General features: G+C 36.7%; 1 protein-coding gene across 17 annotated transcripts in view; it reads left to right on the forward strand.

Moving 5' to 3' along the window:
* Positions 1-19,130, forward strand: part of STAG1 (stromal antigen 1) — a 338,918-nt gene that overhangs the window by 274,368 nt on the left and 45,420 nt on the right. For all 17 annotated transcript variants that reach the window (XM_036332484.1, XM_036332482.1, XM_036332487.1 and 14 more), the window contains 6 exons: positions 5,010-5,102; positions 5,209-5,298; positions 5,453-5,656; positions 8,208-8,278; positions 10,212-10,299; positions 11,607-11,687. In XM_036332484.1, the coding sequence (XP_036188377.1) occupies positions 5,010-5,102; positions 5,209-5,298; positions 5,453-5,656; positions 8,208-8,278; positions 10,212-10,299; positions 11,607-11,687 (627 nt within the window). The remainder of the gene's footprint in view (positions 1-5,009; positions 5,103-5,208; positions 5,299-5,452; positions 5,657-8,207; positions 8,279-10,211; positions 10,300-11,606; positions 11,688-19,130) is intronic.

Raw genomic sequence — 19,130 nt, forward strand, 5'->3', positions numbered from 1 at the left:
CAAGTAAGAATAAAAATTTCACCTGTCAGAATGGCTATCATCAACAAATGACACGTGCTGGCGAGGATGTGGAGAAAAAGGAACCCTCGTGCACTGCTGGTGGGAATGCAGACTGGTGTAGCCACTGTGGAGAACAGTATGGAGTTTCCTCAAAAAACTAAAAATGGAACTCTCATTGATCCCACTTCTAGGAATATATCCCAAGAAACGAGAAACAACAATCAGAAAGGATATATGCACCCCTATGTTCATAGCAGCACAATTTACAATAGCTAAGATTTGGAAACAGCACTCAGGCTGCAGATGAGTGGATTAAAAAGCTGTGGTACAGAGCAGAAATAAATGACGTAGAGACCAAAAAAAACAATACACAAGATTAATGAAACCAAGAGCTGGTTCTTTGAAAGGATAAACAAGATTGATGAACCTCTAGCCAGGCTCACTAAGAAGCAAAGAGAGAGGACCCAAATAAACAAAATCAGAAATGAAAGAGGTGAAATAACAACAGACCCCCACAGAAATACAAAGGATTGTTAAAAAATACTATGAACAACTCTGTTCCAACAAACTAGACAACCTAGAGGAAATGGACATATTCCTAGAAAAATACAAGCTCCCAAAACTCAATCAGGAAGAATCTAAAAATCTCAACAGGCCAATAAATATGGAGGAAATTGAAGCAGTCATCAAAAAGCTTTCAGCAAACAAAAGCCCAGGGCTTCACAGAGGAGTTTTACCAAAACATTCAAGGAAGAACTAAAACCTATCCTCCTCAGACTATTCCAAAAAATTCAAGAGGAAGGAACACTTCCAAGCTCATTCTATGAAGCCAGAATCACCCTAATACCAAGACCAGGTAAAGACAACACAATAAAAGAGAATTACAGGCCAATATCCCTCATGAACATAGATGCCAAAATCCTCAAAATTCTAGCGAATAGGATCCAGCATTACATGAGAAAGATCATATACCATGACCAAGTAGGATTTATCTTGGGGATGCAAGGATGGTACAATATCCGCAAATCAGTAAACATGATACATCACATAAACAAATTGACAGATAAAAATCACATAGTCATATCAATTGATGCAGAAAAAGCATTTGACAAAATCCAACACCCTTTCTTGATAAAAACCCTCAGCAAAATGGGAATAGAGGGATCATACCTCAACATAATAAAAGCCTTATATGACAAACCTACAGCCAACATCATAGTCAGTGGGCAAAAACTAAAACCATTTTACCTAAGAACAGGAACAAGACAGGGATGCCCGCTTTCACCACTCCTGTTCAACATAGTTCTGGAAGTGGTAGCCATAGCAATTAGACAAGAAGAAGAAATAAAAGGTATCCAAATTGGAAAAGAAAATGTAAAACTGTCATTATTTGCAGATGACATGATACTGTACATAGAAAACCCTAAAGACTCGATCAAAAAAATTATTAGACTTAATAAATGAATTTGGCAATGTAGCAGGATACAAAATTAATGCCAAGAAATCTATGGCATTTTTATACACTAATAGTGAACTTACAGAAAGAGAGTTTTAAAAAACAATCCCATTTACCATTGCACACAAAAAATTAAGATACCTAGGAATAAACTTAACTAAGGAGGTAAAAGACCTATACTCGGAAAACTACAGGACACTGAAAAAAAGAGATAGAGGAAAACATAAACAGATAGAAGAACATACCATGTTCATGGATTGGTAGAATCAACATCATCAAAATGTCCATACTACCCAAAGCAATCTATAGATTCAATGCACTGCCCATTAAAATACCAACAGCATATTTCCCAGACCTAGAACAAACTCTCCAAAAATTCATCTGGAATTAAAAAAAAAGATCCTGAATAGCTGCAGCAATCCTGAGAAAGAAGAACAAAGAAGGAGGGATCTCAACACCAGATATCAAGCTGTATTACAAAGCCACTGTTCTCAAAACTGCCCGGTACTGGCACAAGAACAGACATATAGACCAATGGACTAGAGAACCCAGAAATCAACCCAAACCACTATGCTCAATTAATATCTGACAAAGAAGGCAAGAACATACAATGGAGTCAAGACAGTCTCTTCAATAAATGGTGTTCGGAAAACTGGACAGATCCATGCAAAAAAAATGAAACTAGACCACCAACTTACACCATACACAGAAATAAACTCAAAATGGATAAAGGACTTAAACATAAGACAGGAAACCATAAAAATATTAGAGGAATCCACAGGCAGCAAAATTTCAGACATATGCCAAAGCAGTATCTTCACTGATACAGCTCCTAGGGCAATGGAAACTAAAGAGAAAATAAACAAATGGGACTACATCAAAATAAAAAGCTGCTGCACAGCAAAAGAAACCATCAACAAAACAACAAGAAAGCCTACTGCATGGGAGAACATATTTGCCAATGTTATCACTGATAAGGTTTTAATCCTCTATATTTACAGGGAACTCATACAACTTAACAAAAGTAAGATAAACCCAATCAAAAAGTGGGCAACAGATCTAAATAGATACTTTTTGAAAGAAGACATAAGGAAGGCCAAGAGACATATGAAAACATGCTCAAAGTCACTAATCATCCAAGAGATGCAAATCAAAACGACAATGCGATACCATCTCACACTTGTCAAAATGGCTATTACCAACAAACAAGTGCTGGCGAGGATGTGGAGAAAAAGAAACCCTCATGCACTGCTGGTGGGAATGCAGACTGGTGTAGCCACTGTGGAGAACAGTATGGAGTTTCCTTAAAACACTAAAAATGGAACTCCCATTTGACCCAGTGATCCCACTTCTAGGAATATATCCCAAGAAACCAGAAACACCAATTGGAAAGTATATATGCGTCCCTATGTTCATAGTAGCACAATTCACCATAGCTAAGATTTGGAAACAGCCTAATTGCTCATTAGCAGATGAGTGCATTAGAAAACTGGTACATCTACACAATGGAATTCTACACTGCGGTTTAAAAAAAAAAAAAAAGGAATTCTTACCATCTGCAACAGCATGGATGGAACTGGAGAGCATTATGCTAAGCGAAATAAGCCAGTCAGAGAAAGATAAATATCACATGATCTCACTCATTTGTGGGATATAATGAACAACATAAACTGATGAACAAAAACAGATCCAGAGATAGAGAAGCATCTATCAGACCATCAAACCTTAGAGGGAAGGTAGAGGAGGGTGGGAGTAAGGGGGAGAGATCAACGAAGGACTTGTATGCATGCATATAAGCCTAACCAATGAACACAGACACCAGGGGAGTGAGGGCATGAGTGCAGCGGTGGGATGGTAATGGGGGGGATAAGGACACATATGTAATACATACACACACACACACACACACACATCTACATATTTATACGTATCTAGATATATATATAGAGATATAGATATATATCCAGCCTTGAAAAATAAAAATAAAAAGCTGTGGTACATCTCCACAATGGAATACTACGCTGCTGTAAAAAGGAAGGAACTCCTACCATTTGCAGCAGCATGGATGGGCCTGGTGAGCATTATGCTAAGCGAAATAAGTCAGAGAAAGATAAATATCACATAATCTCACTCATTTGTGGAATATAATGAACAACAGACTGATAAACAAAAACAGATCAGAGACAGAGAAGCATCGATCAGACCGTCAAACCTCAGGGAAGGCAGGGGAGGTTTGGGGGAAGGAGGAAAGATCAACCAAAGGACTTGTATGCATGCATAAAAGCCTAACCAATGGACACAGACACCAGCAGGGTGAGGGCAGGGGTGGAGGGGGGCAATGGTGGATAAGGACATATACGTAATACCTTAATAAAGAAAAAAAAAGAAATGGTTTCTCAGTAGGTCTAGTTTTTAAAAAATATATTACATCAGCTCAGTAGATTTGAAATGAAATAAACAATGAACATGGAGATGGATTAATAACAAATTATCTCTTCTGAAGAACAGAGGAAAAATGATTGAAGATAAATGAACAGAGCCTCAGAAATGTGTGAAACACATAAATGCATCCGATTTGTGTAATGAGGTCTCAGAAAGAAAGGAGTGAGAGACAGGAAGCAAAAACATTTGAAGAAATAATTGCCAGAAACTTCACGAATTTGATGAGAAATAGTAATGCACATATCAAAGAAGCTTAACAAAACTAATATGATAATCACAAAAGATTCCACTTCTAGACACAGTATAGTCACACTGTTGAGAGCCAAAGACAAAACTTGGCAGTAACAATAGAAAATTCAGGTAGAGAGGGCAACAGCAATAAATTAGCAGTTGATTTCTTTTCAGTGGATGCCAGAAGACATAGAATGTATTTAACATAGGGGAGATCACTGTTGACATTGAGATTAAAACTCTAGAAAAGCCAAAACCGGTTTGGCTCAGTGGATAGAGCGTCGGCCTGCGGACTGAAAGGTCCGAGGTTCGATTCTGGTCAAGGGCATGTACCTGGGTTGCGGGCACATCCCCAGTGGGAGATGTGCAGGAGGCGGCTGATCGATGTTTCTCTCTCATCGATGTTTCTAACTCTCTATCTCTCTCCCTTCCTCTCTGAAAAATCAATAAAAATATATTAAAAAAAAAAAAAAACTCTAGAAAAATTGGGGGTGGGGGGGCGGGGAAAAGGGAGACATATGTAAAACTTTAGACAATAAAAAAAAATCTAGAAAAAATATTTTTCCATTGGTTCCAATATTTTTATCTTCGTAACTGTAGTTTTATGGAAGTGTTTTTGTTTTCACTTAATCTAAATAAGTAGTAATTTATCTAAACTTTAATGATTCTTAAATAAGGAGCTAATTAATAAAGTACTAGTGAATGTTGTCTAGAAATCTTCATAAAACTAGATGTCTTTATTTTGGTAAATAGTTTGTTAAAGCTCCTCTCAAAATTCTTTTACATTATCTGTCAGTGCTTCATCATTCTGTCTAATGTTCTGTATTTATAAATTAGTGCATAGCACTCATATTCTATGCCCATTTGAATTTATTTCTAGGTGCTAACTGCCAAAGAAAGGAAAACTCAAATAGATGATAGAAACAAATTGACTGAGCATTTTATTATCACACTTCCTATGTTGTTATCAAAGGTACAATTTCATTTACATTTTTGTAATAATATATCATGGAGTTTGCTTATTACACTATACTATTAAAGTAGTTACTTACTTCTTTTGTATTTTTTCTTCCTTCTAGTATTCTGCAGATGCAGAGAAAGTAGCAAACTTGCTACAAATCCCACAGTATTTTGATCTAGAAATTTATAGCACAGGTAGAATGGAAAAGGTAAGACACTATGAAATTGAAATTCTGCTATTGTATTGAGTTTTATTAACTAGAATATTTTAATCATATGTGATCATATAGACTTATTTGTTATTTGACAGATGCTTATTTTTGTTTTATCTAAATATAGTTGCATGCTTTTTTCCCTCCTCAGCATCTGGATGCTTTATTAAAACAGATTAAGTTTGTTGTGGAGAAACATGTAGAATCAGATGTTCTAGAAGCCTGCAGTAAAACCTATAGCATCTTATGCAGTGAAGAGTATACCATCCAGAATAGAGTTGACATAGCTCGAAGCCAGCTGATTGATGAGTTTGTAGATCGATTCAATCATTCTGTGGAGGATCTATTGCAAGAGGTATGTTTTAAAGTTAATGTGTACATGTAATAATTTTGGCTAATAATTATTAAAGGTAGCTAAGTATATAAATTGTTTCCATTTTAAAATAAAATTTAGTCAAATTCTCTACACCTTTCAGAACTTAGCAGCATTATTGTAATTGTTCATCCTATAAAGATCAGCCTTTGTTATACTTTTTTTTTAAAGATTTTTAATTGATTTTTATTGAAGGGAGAGAGAGAGAGAAACATTGATGTGAGAGGGAAACATGGATTCTGCTGCCTCCTGCATGTTTTCTACCAGGGATCAAGCCCAAAACCAAGGTATGTACCCTGGCCAGGAATCAAACCGGCAACCTTTTGGTGCACAGGATGATGTCCAACCAACTGAGCCACACTGGCCAGGACTTTATTTTTAAAATTTGTTTCAAACAAGCTGGATTTTTTTTTTTTTTTTTTTTTTTTTTTTTTTGTCTTTTAAGAAAAATCTTGTTAAGGACTGGCTTTTTTTTTTTTTTAATGTTAGATCTCTTCATACTTTTTAAAAAATATTTTTATTGATATCAGAGAGGAAGGGAGAGAGAGATAAAAACATCAGTGATGAGAGAGAATTATTTATCAGCCGCCTCCTGCACAGCCCCTACTGGGGATCAAGCCCACAACCCAGGCAAGGACCCTGATTAGGAATAGAACCATGACCTCCTGCTTCATTGGTCGACATGCAACTACTGAGCCATGCCAGTCAGGCAAGGAATGGCTTTTCTTAAGTCTTTTTTTTTTAATTTTCTAATCCTATAATCTAATTTGCATTTTAATATTACTTTATGATATGTTAATGCATAGAACATTAAAATTATGTGCTTATGAGGGATGGCTGATTACTAGTGGTGTGCCCAAGACAACAGGAAGCCCCTCCAACTGGTTATTTTTGTGATTATTTCTGTAATTCTCGAATCCTGTCTTCTCCCTCCAATTTGAGTACCATGAAACTTCACAGTTTTCTATGCTCTGAGATCCAAGCTGATGATCTTCTTAATCCATGTAACCGATTTTCCCCTACTTTTAATTTTACAAAATAATTTAACCATTTTTGATGTTGTATTGTGATTTATTTCTCACTTTTGGGATTATGGGTATCTTTCATTTTTTGTCTGTTTTATTTTATTTGTATTTTGTTATTTACCAGCAGTGAATATGTACTTTTTATATAATAACTAGAGGCCCGGTGCACAAAAATTTGTGCACTTGGGGGGGTCCCTCAGCCCGGCCTATGCCCTCTCACAGTCTGGCAGCCCATGGGAGATGTCCACCAGCTGGCTTAGGTCTGCTCCCCGGGGGGACTGGGCCTAAGCTGGCAGTCTGGCAGCCCGGGAGCCCTCAGGGGATGTCCACTTGCCAGCAGGGAGCAGGCCAAAGCTGCAGTCGGACATCCTTAGCGCTACTGAGGAGGCGGGAGAGGCTCCCACCACCACCACTGTACTGGTAGCCAGCAGCCTGGTTTGTGGCTGAGCAGAGCTCCCCCTGTGGGATTGCACTGACCACCAGGGGCAGCTCCTGCATTGAGCATCTGCCTCCTGGTGCTCAGTGTGTGTCATAGTGACCAGTCATTCCCAGTCGTTCTGCTGTTAGGGTCAATTTGCATGTTACCCTTTTATTATATAGGATAGAGGCCTGGTGCATGGGTGGGGGCTGGCTGGTTTCACCTGAAGGGTGTCCCGGATCAGGGTGGAGGTCCCGCTGGGGTGCCTGGCCAGCCTGGGTGATGGGCTGAGGGCCGTTTTCAGGCTGGTCACACCCCCTTCAGGGTGGGGGTCCCCCCTGGGGTGCCTGGCCAGCCTGGATGAGGGGCTGATGGCTGTTTGCAGGCAGGCCAAACCCCCTAGCAGGGACCCTCACCCCATGGGAGTGTGGCCAGCCTGGGTGAGCTCTGAGGGCCGTTTTCAGGCTGGCCATGGCCGCGGGCTGGAAGCAGGTATCTGGGATTTATTTATCTTCTATAATTAAAACTGTAGCCCTGAGCGGAGCTCAGAGACGGCAAGGCAGGCGGGAAGCTTGGCTTCCTCCATTGCTGGGGGCAACCCAAGCCTCCTGCTCGCTCCAGCTCCATGGCCGCCATCTTAGTTGGGTTGATTTGCATATTCGCTCCTGATTGGCTTGTGGGCATGGCTTGTGGGTGTAGCAGAGGTACGGTCGATTTGCATGTTTCCCTTTTATTAGATTAGATAACAATTTTTATTTAAGCAGTAAGTATTAACACATTGTTTGCGGGTAGTTTTTATCGTGCGCTAACAGGTGGCACGGGCCATTTTTGCTAATTTTTTGCGCAAATGGCAACGTTCAGTAAAATTACGATAACTTTAGTTTACATATTTATACGTTTCCCGCATTCTACCGCTAGTCTATAAAAAACGTACTAATACGTGTCCCGCGCTCTACTACACTGGTAGAACATATAAATACATAAAACATATAAATACGTTTCCAGCATACAATGTGTTAATAGACTTTCATGTGAATTTGAGGATACATGAAGGTGTGGTAATAAAGTGATGTCTACTTTTTATTTATAGGGAGAAGAAGCTGATGATGATGATATTTACAACGTTCTTTCTACATTAAAGCGATTAACCTCTTTTCACAAGTACGTGGTTTCATTGGAAGTAGATTGTAGATTCAGTGAAAAGCGGATTAGTCAACATAAAACAGACTGATTATATTTGTAATGTTTAACATCCATATAACAGTGGGAAATTTTAAAGAAATATCAAGGTGTTGTACAGTTTTTCTTTATTATTCTAATTTTCTTCAGGTAAATTATAGGGTTTTATTTTAATACTAGAGGCCCGATGCACGAAATTCGTGCAAGAGTAGGCCTTCCTTCCCCCAGCTGCCTGCACCCAGGACCCAGGCTTCCCTCTGGCTGCTGGCACCCAGGACCTGGGCTTCCCTCCGGCTGCCAGCACCCAGGACCAGGGCTTCCCTCGCAGAGGGAAGCAGCCTGCTGGTTGGTGGCGTGGCCTCCCTCTACAGGGTGATCGTGGAGCCCCCCGATTGATCGCCCTGCCGGCCGTTTGCCTGGGCCTCCCTCTGCGGACAATCATGGGGTGATGGCTGGGCTCCCGACCAATTGGATTGCAACTACCTTGGCTGGCCTGGTGCCAGTGGGTGTCATAGCATGGTCCCGGATGGTCATCCAGATGGTTGTTGTTATTCTGCTGTTCAGCCATTCGGTCAATTTGCATATTATGCTTTTATTATATAGGATGGTTACTTAAGGAGTAAGATTTCTCATTCCCTGTAATAAGTGCACACTGTAAAGGTTTAAGTTAATTGTATTTTTAACAAATTTGATGAGCTCATTCTGTAAGCTAGCATTTCAGAAGTATAATTTTCAATGGATAGTTTCTTAAAGTCTTACTAAATAGGAAAAAACCATGTTTTGGGGAAAGCCATGAAAGTTATTTCTGTGAGCTTTTATTTCTGAATTATTCTTGTTTTATGTAGACAGAGCAGTTGGATTTGAATAAGGACAAAAGGCTTGTTCAAGGAAATAAGTATCATTTTCAAATTGTAATTTGCATGTCCCTTATAATAAGACATGCTTATCTTCTCTATAAAGAAAGGGAAATAGAGGACTTTGTTGTCAAAAGAATGTTTAGGTGTAGGCCTACATCAGTAAATACTTCAGATTTCAAAGCAACGTCCAAAATCTAAGCCTTTTTTTTATATACAATATGTTGTTTGATATTTCATGGAGACACAAACTTATTTTTTAAAATATTTAGATGTATGAAAATAAAAGTTGGCAGCCAATTATCTGCTATTTTTAGTAGTAGAGCTCATGCCTATTTAAAATGTCAGCATTATCTCATTCAGAACTCCTCAGTCCATGTAAATAGCTACACTAAAGTTATTGGGCTTTGCCATGTTTTCTTTACCCTGGTTTTGTCTAATCTTTTTAAAAATACATTTGCTTAATCCTGTGTGATCTCAGGATTTGCTTAAATGTATTTTAAATTATACTAGAAGAGAAAGAACTATGGGATATGAGCTTAGGTTGACCATGTTGTAGTAATCTTCACTTAAATGTGTGAAGGTTTTTTGTTTGTTTTTATTGTGGTACTAGAGGCCCGATGCACGAAATTCATACAAGGGGCTCAGCCCCCACCGCCACGGCGGCTGCCTTAGCCTCTGCCAACCATGGTGGCAGCAGGCCTCTGCCTCGGCTCCTGCCCACCGCAGCTTCTTCCAGAAGGTCGTCCAGAAGGACGTTCTATCTAATTAGCATATTAAGCTTTTATTATTATAGATCGTTTTGTTTTATTTTAAAATGTGTGAAGTTTTGTTATTACTGATTTCTTTTAATGAATTCCTAATATCAGCTTGAGCTCTCTCTGCCTCTTTATTTCCCCCTCTCATTTCCCTCTTTTTTTCTTCTTAAGTATGAGCACTCAAACATTTCCTTTATGGATCTCTTTCAACTCTACAAGAAAATGAAGTTATTTTACTTAAAGTCATTTTGTTTAAAATTTCCTTCATTCTAGAATAAAGTTAATACATTTTGTTTATTTTAGCGCTCATGATCTCACAAAATGGGATCTGTTTGGTAATTGCTACAGATTATTGAAGACTGGAATTGAACATGGAGCTATGCCAGAACAGGTAGGAGTTTACTAGTCTTCCTTCTATCTCATTTCAGAAAGCTAAAGTTTTTTGCGATCACACAGGATTATCAAAAGCCTTTCATAGAAAGTAGTTGATAATTCTTTAACGTAGCTACCTTCTTTGAGGATTCTTTCCATAGCGATTAAATGTTACTGATAGATATATCTTCAGGTTTAAGCAGAAAAAAATAGGAAACCTTTGCTATAATGTTCTCAAAATTTTTATGTTAAGGTAAGCATTTTTAGGGTAACATCCGTATTTCTTTGAAATGGTAAGATGACTATATTATTGTCCAAATAAGTGTTCTTTTAAAAGTGAAAAGGAGTGCTATTAATTACTCTAGGCATTAGCCTTCCTCCTCCTTTCCTTCCTCCTTTCCTTTCTTTCCTTTCTTTCTCTCCTTTCTTTCTTTCCTTTCTTTCTTTCCTTTCTTTCTTCCTTTCTTTCTTTCTTCCTTTCTTTCTTTCTTCCTTTCTTTCTTTCTTGAGGAGGAGGAGGAGGAGGAGGAAGGGGTAGAGAGATGGAGACACAGACATCGATTTGTTGTTCCACTTATTTATGCATTCATTGGTTGCTTCTTGTATGTGCCCTTACTGGAGATGGAATCTGCAACCATGGCATATCTGGACAACACTTTTAACCAATTGAGCTACCCAGCCAGGGCTGATCTAGTTAGTCTTAGTTTATGCTCTGTGAATCTTTTCACAGTTATCAAAGAAGCATCCTTTGAATTTTCTGTTCCTTCCCTTATGTTTCCCTTTATTACCAGATTAAATCTTACATCTTTCTTTAAAGATTTAGTATAGATTTTTGCTTCTCTTGAAAGTTTTTCCTAACCATTATCACTTTCTATTCCTGGCTAACATGTGAGTTCCTCTTCTCTCCCCTCAACACATTACCCCATGTATGTATACTTTATCAGACCAATTATTAAATTATTATAATTGTTACTAATTTGTCTTTTCATTTGATTGTTCTCTGAGATGAGGGAATATGTTTGTTTTTAAGCCCCTGTGTCTAGCACTAGGCTTAGATACTGAATAAATATCTGTTTTAAGAACAGAGTTCAGACAGTGAACATTTGGTAATAGTGTCTTTTTTTTTAAATGGTTATTATTTTAAATTTCCATACATTTATGCCTCTAGGATGATGTATTTCTTTTTTTTTTTACCAAATGTTATTTTATATATGCTCCTTAATTCTATAAAACTTTTGGCCTATAAGCTATGATACATATTGTATGATATAAACTGTACAAATGTAAATTATGTCTCATTTGTTTGAATTTTTTTATTTGATACAGATAGTCGTACAGGCATTGCAGTGTTCCCATTACTCAATTCTTTGGCAGTTGGTGAAAATTACTGATGGTTCTCCTTCCAAAGTAAGTACGAGTTTCTATAGGCAGAAGAGTTACTACTAAAATAAAATAACCTCCATTCGTTTATATTTAATAAGTTAATTGTTATTAGTTACAGCAAATTATCTTGACTAAAATATAAAATAATTTTTTTGTTATCAATTTTTGTTTTATCCTATGAGTAAATGTATTTTATCTTTTTGGAAGATAACCAGTGTTCAAGCAATAGATATATACTTTTATTTGTACAAAAGTTAAAATTCTTATAGGAAATAACCATTGTAGAAACCAAAAGAGGTCTGATCGGTAACATGCTATAAAAAATAGAGTAATATTGGGAGATAATAGTATGCAGCTTTCAGTTTTGACATCATGGCACCTTGGGACTCAAACTGAACAACACTCCTGTTAAAAACAACTCAAATTATTGGAAATTTTTTTTCAACTTTTAATTTTTGACTGACCATGCAAAACATAAAGGTACAAAGCAGATATTAAATGGAACCAGTATTCAAGAGAGTCGGCAAAGCACTGAAGCCTACTTAACCTTAAGGATCTTTTCTAATCTAGACAAATTATAAGGCCCTCCCAAGGTGGAATGTCTTACAGGTAGCACACCTCCCTGAAAATTTGGGGTCCTAAAGAGCTACTCCCAGCTCAAGGGTAAATTAGAAATAAACCCACACCAGCTCCATGAATGGAGAAATACAAGGAAAACAGCATGTCTTAAATTTGTCACTGATTAAAAGGGAGAAAACAGGTGTCCCAGTAAGATGTATAACCATGAGCTGGCTTTCACACAGGTTTTCACCCTAAAATTATGCTACTTCAGTGGTCCATTAAAAAATAAAAAACGAGATTTTGATTTAAAAAGTCTATATCACTCTTGAAATGAGAGTGGCTTGAACATATGAGTAAAGAGCAAACGCTTGATAAAGAACCAAATCACAATGTTAGGATGTTTACATATCCTCACCTTAACAAAACAGAAGCTGTTCAACCAATAAAGAAGGTCAATAATACATTTCTATACAGAATCAATAACTTGATATGAAGCATTTTTTTTCTCAGAAAGATTTTTTTTTTACCCTTATGATTAAAAGTTTAAGGAATTCACTGCCTTTAGAAAGTAATTGGAGTTTTTTGTTCTTAATTAGAAGAATAGTGATATATTGGTTAGCTTCCTGGTTGTTTTTATTTTATTTTATTGACAATTTAGTCTTGATAAGCAAAAACTAAAGTTAACCTTTTGTAGTAACCAAAGCCACTTGAAAATTGCATTACATCCTCATGTTTTTTAAAATGTTCATTAATTTGGTAAAATTAACGGAGATTGAATATATGTAAGTTAAATTTTGATAAGAGTTTATTATATGTTACACACAATTAACTTTTATTCTAATTTATTCTGGTTGGTTTTGTATTCTTTTTTTTTCCCACTGAGGTCATTTTGCTTATCGGAGGCACAGATTTTTTTATTGTCATTGCAAGGAGAGCAATGCAGATTTTGTGGCCAGCACTGATTTCTTTTATGCTAGAAACAATGATATAGCATCTTTTTTTCTTCTTTTTTTTATAATCCTCACCTAAGGATATTTTTCCATTGATTTTTAGAGAGTGTGGAAGGGAGAGGGAGAGACAGAAACACCGATGTGAAAGAAACACATTGATCTGTTGCCTCCCGCATGACCCCAACCAGGGCTGGAAGCCTGCAACCGAGGTACGCGTGCCCTTGACTGGAATCAAACCCAGGACCCTTCAGTCCACAGGCCGATGCTCTATCCACTGAGCCAAACTAGCTAGGGTGCTATAGCATGTTTTAGGTGTTTTCATTATTCGGTTGATTTTTATTTATAGATTTTTGTTCATTTATATAATAAGTGAAATTCTTACATAGGTGTCTCTCAAGTTATTCTCACTTTGAAGTTGTTGATAATTTTTCTTTCAAAATATATTTAGTAATTATTGTGTTCAGTTGTGTCTATAAAGTGGTTTTCTAAGTGATAATCTTAAAAAGCATGAATCTTCAAGATACATGCAAACTTAAAAAAATTAATCTTTCATTGCTAAGATTCTTTTAAAACAATTATTTTAATGACTCATATAATAATTACTAGATTAGGAATTTTCAAGCTTTCTATATAGGATATCTTCAAAAATTTAATAGCCACATACATAAGCTTTGTACACATATAATTTATATTACTAACATCCTAATTGATAAGATATTGATAACTATAGTTCTAGCCAAGGACTATATTGTTATGCAGATAATCTTGAGGCAAGCCACTTATATTACCGAGACACAGACAACAGCATGGTGATAGCGAGAGGAAAAGGGATGGGGTTAGGTGGAAGGGGACAAAGGTGTGATAAATTGGGACAGAAAGAGACTTTCGTTTGGGTCATGGCCACATGATGCAGTATGCAGATGTTTTTTTGAGTTATACACTTGAAACATGTATGATTTTGTTAAACAATGTCACCCCAGTGAAGGCAATAAAAAGAAAAATTTAAAGCAGACAACTTATGTCAAAGCATTTACATTGATTGTAAAGTGCTTTCCAGATACTAATAACAATCTTAAAAATCACTTACCTGTGTTTAAGGTTACTTATTTATAAAATTGAAAGTTGTATTGTGCCACCTTTTCTGTGTCTAAAATCCTGTAATCTATGTTATGATTAATAACTGCTATATTAAAGATGTCTGGGTAGATATACTAGAATCTTAACAGTGTTTATCTCTGGGAAATAGAAATTCTTTGGGGGCAGACATAAGAAGAAATTTACTTTTCACTTTATACCTTTTGATACTGTTTGAGTGGTAGTTTTGTTGGTGATTCTTAAAAGTGATAATTTTGTCACAAAAATTAATTTTTTAAGACTACTAGTACAAAAGCATCTTGATTCTCCATTCTAAACTTAGGTCTGATTTATCACATATAATTCACAGTTGTTGAACTTGAATACTAGAAAAATGCTTAGTGTGTTCTATATCTTATTTGCAATAATAGCATTATTCTTTTGTTTATAAATGTAATATTAGAGCTATCAGAGAATTTAGAAATTATTTGATGAAACCTGTTCTTTTTAGATAAGGCCTACAGGGGGAGATTGTTATTAACACTGTTGATGTTTTACTATTTTTTAATGTATATTTTTATTGATTTCAGAGGAAGAGAGAGGGAGAGAGAAATAGAAACGTCAATGATGAGAGAGAACCATCCATCAGCTGCCTCCTGCATGCCCCCCACTGGGGATCAAGCCGGCAACCTGGGCATATGCCCTGACCAGGAATTGAAATGTTACCTCCTGGTTCAGAGGTCATTTTGTAAATCACTTTAATATAAATGCTCTAAATTAATTAAATCTTCATTTTATAAAGTAGATATTACCATAGTCTTATTTTACAGATAAGGAACCTGATTACTTAGAAAAATTGGGCTTGCCTAAAATTATAAGTCTTTTGAATCTCACTCAATCTAGTTGTTTTTCTGTTAACATTCTTTAAATTCTTGTATTATTAAGCTTTTAATACAACTTGTTCTAGAGAGTTTTATTGTGGCTTTTTTAAAATTATTTTCTAAAGGCTGGCATGTTGGTTGACTCCTCACTAAATCCAAATGTCTGTTAATCAGTTGGGTATATTGAAAAATTATGTCATATAGCCTTTTTTTTTTCATCATTCTGTATCTATAAAGGCATTTGAGTGAAAAGTTACTATGGTTTTAAATGGCTTATTTTGTAATGCCAGTGGTTTAAAGTTAAAACATATGGAGGACTTTGGTAATGATGCACCTAAAATATTTTTCCCCTCTGTTTTCTAAAATTTAAAAGTAATTCAGTAGGCTCTTGGGGTCTAAATATTTAATTTATAATGTTGATTATTTATAGACAACTTGAAAATCTTACTGCATTAATTAATATTTCTGTTGTTGAAGTATTTCAAGCATGTCAAACTCAAAGGCTAACACGGGCCAAATAAACAAGGTTTAAGTTTATGTGGGCCACAAAAAAACAAAAGCTTCAATTTTCAAAGAAACGTAGGTTTATTTCGATAGAAACATGCTGAATACAAAGGGCTGAAATAAATGAGTAATCGTTAACAAAATAGAACATTTTAATAAAAAGTAGTATTTTTTTCTTGAACATTAACTTACCAGACACTGAATAACTGCACAAATTAATAAACAACGCAGATAAACCTGTTTTTCTTGTTCTCCTAAAGTGAAATATGTCCTGTTGCGCACACCAAACAAGTCAGTTCAAGGCTAATGATGGGGCGATCAGCTGCTAAAATATTCGCTGCTAGTATTAGTAGAGAGAAATGGTGCACCTACGCATAAGGCGCATAAGGGAAATGAATGCAACACGATTGTATATAATAATCAGTCATTAGCGAACATTGTAGTTCGTTATTAATAATTATGTATTACAGAATATTGTAAAAATGAAGTTACGAAATTTTTATTAAAACGTTTCTTACATTTCGTTTTATTGGCTGGGCCACAAAAATATTCATTGTGGGCCTCATGCAGCCCGTGGCCCGTGAATTTGACATGCTTGAAGTATTCTATATGATAAAAGGCTAATATGCAAATATACCGAGTGGCTGAACTACTGGTCACTATGATGCACACTGACCACCAGGGGGCAGATGCTCAATGCAGGAGATGCCCCCCAGTGGTCAGTGTGCTCCCACAGGGGGAACACCACTCAGCCAGAAGCCAGGCTCACGCCGCAACAGCACTAAGGCTGTGCAACTGATGGCTTAGGCCCACTCCCCGCCATCAGTTGGACATCCTCCAAGGGCTCCTGGACTGCGAGAGGGCGCAGGCTGGGCTGAGGGGAACCCCCCTCCCCCCCAGTGCTCGAATTCCATGCACTGGGCCTCTAGTTATGTTAATAATATGGAGTGAGCCATTTAGCTAGTGAAGGAGCTAACCAGCTGACCACTGTTTTTCTCTACTCATTAGTACATTTATAGAAACTCCTTTACTGGTAAATCTCTGAAGAGGTCACTTGCCATCTTTAGTTAATAAATTATATGTGTTAGTTTTTGGTGTAAAATATAAGGTAAAGTGCTTTTCATAAAGTTGGGCTTTCTTTCTTGAGTACATGTTCATTGTTAAAATAAATTGTCCTAATTTTACTACCTGTAGGTAACCACTGTTAATATTTTGATATATTTTCTTTTAGTGTTTTCTTTTTACATATTTTTCAATCTTATTGAAATCATAATGTATATACAATTTTATGTCTCCTCTTCAATTAACATGGGATTTCCTTCAGTTATTAAAAGAAATGTCGATAGATATTTTTTCTGTATGCATTTGTCCATCGTATAGCTATACCGTAATTAATTTTACCATACCACTCTACTCTCTTTGATGTTTAGGTTGTAAACTTTTTAACTAATAAAATTAATGCCATGATCGGCATTTTGGTGCAAAAGCTTGTTCTGTGTTTTAAATTGTTTTATCTTATAGTCTTAGAAATGGAATTTGTGGGTCAAAGATTATACTTTTAAGGTTTGATACATATTGCCAAGTTGTTTTTTAGACAGTACGTTCTAAAATTTATTTTTCGAATCTATCATATGAATGGTAGTTATATTTGAAGTTTAAATTCAAATTATAATTTAACTAAACAGTAAACACTATTTTATAAAATGAATATATGAGAAGACTATATCAAGAACAGGATTAGATCTTTATTTGAAATCTAAGTGCACTGGGTTTCATCATTGGGTATTTCCTCTATTCCCCCTAATTTCCAGAGTTGAAGCTCTTTGGCAGTCTCACAGGTCATGTTCAGTATACTTTGTTCCGGTGCCCCCTAGTGCTGGTCCTGTAGAAGCAGCCTTCAGTTTCTCTCTAGCAGAAAACATCCTTCTTCTTCAGCTCCTTCTGGACATATACAAAGACTTTTAAAGAGCCAGGTAAATAAGAGTTAGGGCTAAAATAATGCCCCATTGCCTTTTTTGGCCTGGGGATCTAGAACTTATTTTTCCTACTGGGAGGAGCTGTCCTACTCTCTAATCTTAAATTTGCAGTGTTCTTAGCCTTACCCTGCATGTTTCTATTCTAGACAACAGTAGGGAGGACCTGGGGCAAACATTCTTGCCTTCTGCACCTGACCCTTTTCCTAATCCTTTAAATTAAAGAAAGTCAATATCCCTCAGGTAGCTACAGGTCAAATTATCATTGAGGTGTTTAGCTGTAAAATTTGTTCCATTGCCTTCTTAACTGAAGGGTCTCCTCTGCAAATTCCAGCTTGTTTAACCTCTAAACAGACTGGGGAACAGCAGTGTTAGGGTGAAGGTGGCCAGACTCATGAGGAGATACACTTATCCTTGCTGTTCTTCATATAAGCATACATTCCTAGAAATGTACTAAAAATAGGCTCAAATATAAAATAATCAACAGACTATTTTTTATACTTCCCCCTTTCCTTTTCCCTCCCCAGTCCTTTAGAATGTCAATGAATAAGAATGAGATAGCTGGCTCAGGTCCTTGCCCCAAGTTCCTATAATATCAAAATACAGGTACCACTTCTTCACCTGCAGAGCGGGGAGGGAATGGGACCAAGAGTGGGAATAATGGCTATCCCTCTAGGAAAAAATGTTTAGCAATGTTATAACCATTTTACTTTATTCTTTTTTTCTAGAATCTTTCCCATTACCTTTTATTCCTTAAGAATTCTATGCTCAATAACTATCTAGTTAGTTTTAAGCCTTCCCTATGAGTAGTTCATGATTTCAGAGTTGTTCTTTGATAATTGTGTTTTTGTTAATATTATATCTTACCTCAACTGCCTGATTGGTTGATCTAGGAAGGTTAGAGGTGAAAGATCCATTTCTTGTTTAGTGCTAAGAATTTTTTTTTTAAATCTGGAATACAAAAGTAGATAGGAGTTTAGACCAAATTCTGAGCTTCTTCAGATTTTATCCAACTCTAAAATTCAAAAAGATCTTTGGAAGCCAGAAGTAAATATGTTCAGTTTAGAAAAGAACTTACAAGTCATTATTCCAACATGCCACAGTGGCTCAGTGATTGAGCATTGACCTATGAACCAGGAGGTCATGGTTCAATTCCTGGTCAGGCTCATTCTCCAGTAGGGGGTGTGGAGGAGGTATCCCATCAATGATTTGCTCTCATTATTGATGTTTTTCTCTCTCCCTCTCCCTTCCTCTCTGAAATCAATTAAATATATATATATATGTGTGTGTGTATATATGTATATTCATCCATATGTATAAAAGCCTAAGCAACCTTACAACAGGTCAAGAAAATGAGCGGTCGCTATGATGTACACTGACCATCAGGGGGCAGATGCTCAATGCAGGAACTGCCCCCTGGTGGTCAATGTGCTCCTACAGCCAACCTCCCTGGGCCAGCCAACTTCCCACAGTCCCTCCCCACATTGGTACTGGGCAAGACAGCCCTGATCGGCCCGACCTCCG

The sequence above is a fragment of the Myotis myotis genome, unplaced genomic scaffold (genome assembly GCF_014108235.1).
Source record: "Myotis myotis isolate mMyoMyo1 unplaced genomic scaffold, mMyoMyo1.p scaffold_m19_p_13, whole genome shotgun sequence".
Taxonomy (NCBI): Eukaryota; Metazoa; Chordata; class Mammalia; order Chiroptera; family Vespertilionidae; genus Myotis; species Myotis myotis.